Here is an 8,926-nt window from a genome sequence, read left to right as displayed (position 1 = left end):
GGTGGGGTTCAAACTGCACCCACGGTCACTTCCCCTCTGGACACACCCCTGCTCTCGGGGATTCATTATTCCGCACCTTTCGCGAAACAACCACCCGGAGGATTCCGGAGCCCGTTTTGGGAAGCCCCACGTCATCGGCTCCTCCTCCCTGTGCATCTCATCAGTGTGGTGACTCGGGCTCCAGCCTGGGTGGAAGGGGAGGAGCAGGCTGAGGCTGTGTGCTCTGCTCCCATGTTGATATTTGTTGTTTGCGAGGGTGGCAGCGACGTGCGTGGACAGGAACACAATGTGAGCGGAGGGCTGTCGACTGGCCTGGCAGCGCGTTTACCGGGAAAAGCTGTAACTTTTCTTCCAAATCCCTGGCTGGATGTTGACGGTATCCGCGGATGGTTGCTGTAGAAACAGTTGGCCATATGGCTGCTCGGTCGGTGTTGAGCGCAGGGACTCGTTGAGGATGCTGGAGCTCGTCTGAGAGCACCCCACCGTGTCTGGATTTCCCTTCGCTTCCACAACCAACTTATTTTTTTCTTTTCTTAAACCGACGAGCCAAATTAAAAACTCATTTGTTTAAACTTATTTTTTTTAAAAGATGGTGTCATTCGCTTTGTCCTCGGCTCGTAACAAACCCGGGTAACGAGAGGAGAAGCTACGCGACAGCACACCGACACGACGACTTTCCCTCGGTGAGTCGGCTCGGCGGCGGGCGGAGCAGACATACACCACCCGGGATGTCTGTGACCGTTAAGCCGAAGAGTGCCCTCAAAGGTTCCCAGGGACCATGCAGGACAGTTAGGAGTAAAAACATCGAAGTCAGTACTTGTAACTGTGTGTGGGTGAGATGACTGGCCAGAGGGCTAGTCGTTAATTGCCAGAGTTGGCCAACGTGTATAACGAGAACTTATCTCAGCAACTTGCTAGCCATGTTAGCTCCTTAGCGACACTTTGGATTCGGTTGCCGTGTCGTAGCTAGCCAGGTTGCTTGCTAACAGAGGGGCTGTTAACGTTAAGCTGTGAAATATGAGCGTAAGTTAGCTAACTTTTTTTAATAGCTAAATTTGCATTTTTTACGAACCCGGCTCCATAGCCAGGACCTGGGGCGCTACACAGGTGTAAAGTGAGCTTTAGCCGAGGTTTTATTAATAACAGGAAGTGTGTGCTGCACCCCTCACAAACTTTTTTTTTTTCTTCACCCCCACCCTGTGTTTCTGTGTCGGATAAGTTGCTCTCCTAGCCTGAATGCTAAACTGAACTGGTGTATTTCCTCCACAGAGGCTGCTCTGCCCCGGGATTTGTTCAGCTCTGGGGATTTTAATCAGCTGTTGATGCATCTCGGGGTGTCAGAGTCCATGAGAGAGTGCGAGTACAGCCAGATCAGTACTCGCAGCTCGACACCGATGGAGACCCCCTACAAGAAAAGGACCCCAAAGAAGAGGAAGTGGGAGATCTTCCCGGGGCGGAATAAGTTTTACTGCGATGGCTGGATTATGATGGCCAAGCAGACGGGGGTTTTCTACCTCACCCTTATCCTCATTCTAGTCACTTGTGGACTTTTCTTCAGCTTTGAGTAAGTACTGAGCATGTGCGGTCTCCCATTTGCTCCCATCTGCTTTCTATTTGTGCAAAGCAACATTCAGGATTACATTTCATAAGAGCAGGTGCCAGAGAAACGTCTAAGACACAATTCAGTTATGTCACCGGCATCGCCGTGGAGTGGGTGTATCAGGAAAATGTTACTATAAGCCGATGGGAGAGGTGGAGGCATCCATGTTGGGTTTTTTTTGTTGTTGTTTTTTTTTATCTATTTATGTGGGAGGTGTAGCTCGCCAAGTACAGGGTGTGGGTTTCCTTGGTCTTAATCTGTTTACAGGTTATAGTTTACGTGGTTTGCGTGATGATTTCAGCCTAAAGGGGTGAAAGGCAGTGCTCAGTGTCGGCGTCACTATTTTCATGTAACTCTACAGCTAGAGTTCTTCAGGTCGTTGTGTGCAGGCATTCATTTAGCTGGAATGACCTGATCATCTTAGAGTTGCCCGATGAAATTCCAGTGATAAGTTACCCTTCTCAAAGGGAATTGTGCAAAAAATCAGGTCCCTGCTGTCGCTAGTCTTCATTTTAAAATTCCATTATGAACAACACTCCTTGAGCTGTCATTGCAGTGTTTCAGGGTAAATATCTGGAGCTATGGCTCTTTGATTATGGACACTCAGGAGGGGACCTCGGGGTAACAGGTTGAAGTCTCTAAATTGTCTGGACGTCCAGTCTCTGTCAGCAGATTTGGAGACCTGTAGAAACAGCACTTTTGCAGTTAGGGGACTGATGTCTGATCTATAGATATGTAAAACTCATAATATTCTTTACACGGTTCAAATCAGGTGAATGTGGAGTCTGGCACCTTTCTGTCATGAACTTTTTCTGCAGTTTGAGCTACAGCAGCTCATGTAGGGCCAGCCTTTGCTCCCCATTGCTGCCTGTGACTCTGTCGCTGGTTCACTACTGTTTCTTTCTTGCATCGCTTTTGATACATACTGCCCACTTCACACCCCACAAGAGCTGTGGTTCTGGAGAGGCTCTGACCCATTTGTATAGGCATCACAGTTTGGCTCTTATCAGAGTCGCTCAGATCCTTAAGTTTCCCATTTTTCCTGCTTCTAACAGATCGTCTTTGAGGCTGAAATGTTCACTTGTTCTCTAATATATCCCACCCACTAACAGGTGCCACGATGATCGGTGTTATTCACTTCACGTGCCACTGGTCATAGTGATGATTGGTGTGTCATTTCTATACAGCAGCCAAAGATTGTTTTGGAAACAGAACAAGCGGTTATGATAACCAAAATGTTTAAAAACACGTATTTGATCAACTATCAAGGAACAACTCATCATTCAACTTTTGCTGCCGGCAACCTCACCACTGATAGCTTAACTACAGGTGAAGGTTCTCAGTCTAACCGCTAATCGACCGCAGTGTCTGTCTCGAATTACAGCCCGACTATCCTAAAATAAGTCCTCTCTTTTTACTGTTTGTATAAAACTTGTAATCAACCGTCAGCATATTCTCCATTCAACCCTTCATCTTCACCTCATCACTGACTAAACCCGCTGTGATGGAAGTGCACAATGCAGCACATACACAGACTCTGACCTCAGCTGTCTCATTAGCCCTTAACAGTCCCTGTGTCGTCTGCCATCTCTGAAACACATCTATGCTAGATAATAGTCCTGCTCTAACGTTTGCTGTTCAGTCCAAAAATAGTCTTCCTCAGGGTAAAGTGCTTCACAGCTAAAGAATGCTCTATAGGCAAAATGCAGAGGTTAATGTTATCTACACTATAGTGTTCCTAATATTGTGTCCACTGTGTGTGTAAATGGAGTTTTGAAATCTTAAAAACAGTTTTCACTGTAATACAATATCCACTTATTACGATAAACTGCATTTAAAAAAAAACATAAAGGAAGCATTGCATTAGAGTAGATGAATTGCAAGACATTTAAAAATATCCCCATCTGCTCCGGAAAACAAGTGTTTTTAAGAATTTATAGTACTAACGATTTAATTGAAAAGCAATTAATGTTATCTGTTGAAAACTGAAGCGACTCTAATTTTCAGCTCTAATATTTGGCTAAACGAATGGTTGAAATGGATTTTTATGTGTGCCCTTTATTGGAACTCCTTCCCTTGCAGTGCTACACATCTGTAACCTCTGGACCACTTCATCTTTCAATAAATTGTCACTTCAGCAGATACAGACTTAACCCAAGACCAAAGGGCAGACAGCTGGAGGTCTGGACTTAAAACACCCAGCTCCCTGTACAGTGACACAGTTGATAAAATACCATAATGAGAGGTTAACTCGCCGGAGTGTCCGTTTGAACCTGGATTTCCCTCGGCACCCACATGTAGGATGCAAGGTGCTTCCTGATGATACCGCTCCCTCCCACCGGACAGCTTTGCTTCCTACGCGGTGCAGTAAGTGGAGCCGGGTGCCGGGCACTGTCCTGTTTGTTATGACGAGAGGGGGCAGTTTTCAGGGACGGTATCAGGGTTTTTCCTGCCTCAAAGTGAGCCTTTGGGGGATGACTACACAGGAAAGTAAGTAGGAAGTGAGTCCTTGATTTTAGAATCTGTATTAAATATGAACCATGCAGATAAAACAAACAACGTGTTTAGCTCTTTATTTGTAAAGCAGTTTTTAAAACTTACAGTTGCAAAGTGAAAGTTTTCAGTAAACTGACCTGATGTAAGGAGGACGGTTAAAGGGCTACAACTGCGAAGGCTGTGGATTTGAAATAAGCTGGTGGAACATCTGAAAGTCTCTGATCTGATGGGTGAAAAAGTCACAGTAAACTAGAATTGGGGGGAGAATTAAAAGGTGTAATGTGCTGTGGGGTGATGTGCATATAAGGAAAACAGAAGTGGCCCAAGGATTGAAGCCTGAGGGACGCCACATTGGAGTAGCAGATGAAAACATGTAGTGCAGATCTTAATACTATCGCTGAAGTTTATGTGGGATAAGTATAAAAACCATTCGAGAGCAGTGCCAGAGATGCAATCAATCTGTCGGCTAGAAGGACATGGTTAATGGGAGCAGCGCCTTGAGATGGTAGGCTCTTCAGTTTAGTCCAAAACATATCAGTTCATACTCATTTGATGTGTCAGACATCAACGCTCAGTGCGCTCCTGCACAAACATTCTTAATCTCACGAGTTTCACTTCCATAAAAAGATGAATGAATAAATAAAAATGAGCAAAGCAATCAAATGTTTCAGTCTGACCAAAAAACAAACTTCAGTGTGTAACCGCGAGGCCACGTTGAGCTTCACGCTGTCCACCCTGTCTAACTGTCCCTGCCTGCAGGCCGGCCGAGTCCTCCTGCCTCCCCTCCTCCAGCTTTCTCCCATCAGCTGAAAGGAGACATTTATCAGACAGGGTGATAGTCAGCAGACCTGCACATTGGCTTCTGTTGTCATTAACTGTAATGCATTTCGATTAGTTGTGTTTTCCTTCCCTCGCTCCCGGTTGTCAGCATAGAGAGGAACATCTACTCACTTGCTTTCTAGTGGCTTTTGCTGTCTTTGTTGCTTCGTGTGCTATTAGTTCTTTCTTGTTTTTTCATTTTAGCCTTGGGTTTGATAACACGGGCTTTACATGTATTTAAAGACGTTCTTATTTCGGGGGCCCAGAAAGAGTCAGCAGATGGTCAGTGAGGGCTGCAGACGTGTACACTACATTAACCATATTTCCTTTTTCCTGCTTGTTTTCTTAGTGTCTGTCTGAGGGGTGCTCAGCCATGCACAATAAACCCTGTTAGTTACCGGCAGACTTTGCTCTGTTTATTGTTCTGTTGCTGGCTCCCCCAGACGTACATGTGGGCTGTTGTTCCACATGTTGCCTTCTCTCCTTTATGTCTCGTAAAAGTTCACTCAGGCAGATGTTTGAAGGGTTGTTCTGAAGCACAGTTTGGGGCTTTAATAGAGGACAACAAATTGGCTTCAGTACTGTTTGCAGCTGAAAAACTATAGACTGTTGCAATGTAGGTACTAACACAGGACTGGGTTGTGACACTGAGCAATCTGTTGAATACTGAATGACCTTTAAAGATAAATCCATTATGTAGGGTGCTGTGCATGAGGAATCAAACCAACATCTCTGTGGCTGCAGGACAGCTGCTCTACTATCCGAGCCACCAGAAATATAGTCTTGGTGACATTAGAGCTAAAAATCTAACGGGCAATTCTTCAACAGCAAAGGTGGCTATTGTCCTCCCTCTGCCCAAAGAACCAATCAAAGCATGCAGGTCATTTGTGTTGGTCGCAGGCATATCTGCTGTTATCATAGTACACATGTAGGGTAGTGGACTTAGTCTGTATTTTTATTGCTGCTGTAGTGTAACAGTGTGAAAATCGTTTAAAAATATTGAGGTCTAAAGTAGGGCAGGGTGATATGACCAAAAATATCTATCATGATATACATATGAAAATTTGCGATAACGATATTACTGACGATATAATTGACACGAGACAAAATACTTTGCAACTCCACAACTTTATTAGTGCAAAAAAACCCCCATCAATGTATTTTCACTTAAATAAGCAGCTGTTTTTTATGTGCATTACAGTAATATACAAATGTAACAGTGCAAATGCAAATTCCTCGCTGACAGTTTAACCAAAAGGCATTTCCAGTGGAAACTGGCCGACATATCCTCAGCATAACCATGTATAATATCCACAACACTTAAAAAGAGCTTATACCCACACAATACGGTAATATTACGGTATGTTGAAGCACAGCACGTATCACTCCGCGAGGCTCCGCCTACGATAGCCGTAATGCTCCGACAATCCATCAAGCGGTGCGGCTTCGTAGCTTAGGATTATAAGGGGCACTGTCGATTTTCAGAAAAATCAAAGGATTGATTTTAAGTGTGCCGTATTTTCCAAACAACACGGTAATAACGACGGCCCGCTAGCACGCTCTACCAAAAATAGTGCTTTGTTGTGTATCTGGCGGACGAAAGCTAAACCAGTTCCACACCACTGAAGTTGCAGCATTTTTACAAACCAGTTCTGGTTCATCGTTTCATTCAACGATCCGCTTTCGCTCTTCTCATTCTCCGTCGCCGCCATGCTTTTTCTGCCATGTGTGTATGAAAACAAAGGCTCTGTGCATGCGCGTTTTACCCATATTCTATCGCTATATTTCATTTTCTTATCGTTGCCCAACATTAAACTGATGTTACTGTGAACAGTATGATATGGCCCAGCACTAGTCCAAAGTCACAAAAATGTTGTTGTTGTTGTTGTTGTTGTTGTTGTTGTAGTAAAATCAGATTTGAATGTTACAGCTCTGCTTCCATTCATTCACAAAGAAATCATCCTGGACAATGACGCCAAGTTGGCGAGTTAATTCAAGACAGATTACAGTTTGAAGCAGATGGTGATTTAAAAAGACAAATCAGAAACATCCACATTGGACAGACTTAAAAAAAATCCTGTGCAGCACAATAAAGCGTGGAAGACATTTGTTGCCTCTGTATTTATATTGCTGCTGAATGATGGTGATATTGTTTATATGCAGTGGAGGCTTATTACAACCCTTAAAACTAATGCTCGCCATTGTATGTTTGAATGGTCGGCTGTGTCTTTTCCTGGACTGTTTAAGGCTGTTCTTGTGTTCCATTGAAATGATTGATTTGCATTTATCTGTCATGTATGGGAAGTTACTGTTGTCAGTACAGAGGCCCTGTCTGTCTTGAAACTCGTGCTGATTTTGGTGAAAGAGTCAGGTTGTTTTTGTACTTTTTTTTTATCACCTGTCCATCAGGTGTGTTGGTTAAATAAATGTATGTACTGTGTTTAGTACCTATGAGCAGTAAGGCTGAGGCATACAAGCTTCACCAGGGGTGAAAATGATTTAGTGAAAATCAGTGAAACAGTTTGATTTTGTTATTACAGGAATGTGAACCTGCAGCAGTTTGCATAGCTGCTGTTGTCTGATTTCCATACATTCAAACTGACTTTGTAATTTCACTTTAAGCAAAACAATGTGGAAAACAGCTTTCACGTACCCGTCTTCTTTAATCCTTTCTTTCGAGTGGTGTTATTGCTGTCTTACAGTGAGAACATTGGACACGGCTCACTTGTTACCATGTGGAAATGCTTAGAAAAAGGTAATCGCCAAAACACAAGTATGTGGTCAGGAAAATGAAGCGGCACATTTACTTGATATTGGCATATGCAGGCTGCTGCTCTTTTCAGCGATACAGCTATTCGTTTGGCTCTGATTTAGCTGTTTGACATGTTTAGTCACATCTAATTTAGATCTTAAAGAAAAGAGCGGATGCTCTCAGGGAAGCAAAAAATTACAGTGTGCAGCAGGAGTGCTGTGTAACTCTACTCAGATCAGACAGGTCCCTGTACAACATACAAGAACTAAATCCCTGGATCCAGATGGACTGGTTTGATTTTTAAATGTTTTTCCCCTGATCATCGCGATGTCTCTGAAGTTTCCGTTTCATTTAATGTGTGTTTTTAAAGGCCGAGGTGAAACATTTCATTCTGCTCCATCTTGTAATTGTAAAGAATCCTTTTCAAAATTCCTGGATTGACTCCAAAGTTTAGCCAAGTCACACCTCGAATTTCATGTAAATTCATCATTAAAGTGAGTCAGCTGAGAAATCCACAAACAGGTAAACTGAGCCGATCACATGACCCGTGGAAGAAACAAGTCCAGCTGCCTCTGAGCAGCCGTCCAGCCTGCTTTGTGGCTGTCACAGCATCTTACTCACAGAAATCCTTCATTTATTTACAGCTAAGCACTACTTTACTGTAAACTAAACACTGTAACAATAATGTTAGCTAAGCACCAGCCTGGAGACCTGCTGTCAGCTGAATCTGTGATACTGGACCAAAATTACAATCTCAGATTTGCAAAGGTTTATTTATAGCTGGTACTGAAACACACAGCTCTTATTGTTGTGATTAAAATACTCTTTAAGAAAAGAATCTAAGGACACAAAAACACTGATTCTTAAATACACACAGATGTGTACACGACACAAATATGTCCTTTTTAAATTGGTGGCACATAAGTGGGATCTTGTACAGAGACCTGAAACATTTAATCCAAAATAATCGTTCTCTCTTAATGGGTTTATACAACGACCTATTAAGAGCTGAACAAACACACAGGCTGGGATCTGGTTCCGTTCGGGCATTTCTGCCATTTCATGAATCCACCAGTGCTTGTATGACTGCTCATACATGTATATACACCAGACTTGTTAGCAAAAGCCATGTTGGTGCCCTGTAGCTACAAATCTAATGTAGTGAGAACTAGGGCTGCACGATTAATCGTTAGAAAATCGCGATCTCATTTCCAAATGACAACGATTTAAAAAAAAAAAAAAAGACGACGACGATTGTA

At 43.2% G+C, this 8,926-nt stretch overlaps 1 protein-coding gene across 2 annotated transcripts in view; it reads left to right on the top strand.

Annotated features, from left to right (window-relative positions):
• Window positions 1–201: 201 nt before the first annotated feature.
• The window catches only part of LOC146611832 (palmitoyltransferase ZDHHC14-like), a 58,106-nt gene continuing 49,381 nt past the window's right edge, over window positions 202–8,926 (top strand). For both annotated transcript variants that reach the window (XM_085343583.1, XM_085343582.1), the window contains exons 1-2: window positions 202–683; window positions 1,270–1,564. In XM_085343583.1, coding sequence (XP_085199709.1) covers window positions 1,323–1,564 — 242 coding nt within the window. In that variant the 5' untranslated portion in view covers window positions 202–683; window positions 1,270–1,322. The remainder of the gene's footprint in view (window positions 684–1,269; window positions 1,565–8,926) is intronic.

This window comes from Diplotaxodon limnothrissa, linkage group LG19 (genome assembly GCF_057381915.1).
Source record: "Diplotaxodon limnothrissa isolate DT_005_m linkage group LG19, D_limnothrissa_male_GT1.1, whole genome shotgun sequence".
Classification (NCBI taxonomy): domain Eukaryota; kingdom Metazoa; phylum Chordata; class Actinopteri; order Cichliformes; family Cichlidae; genus Diplotaxodon; species Diplotaxodon limnothrissa.
Note: the sequence above shows the minus strand (reverse complement) of the source record. Positions and strands in the feature narration are given on the sequence as shown.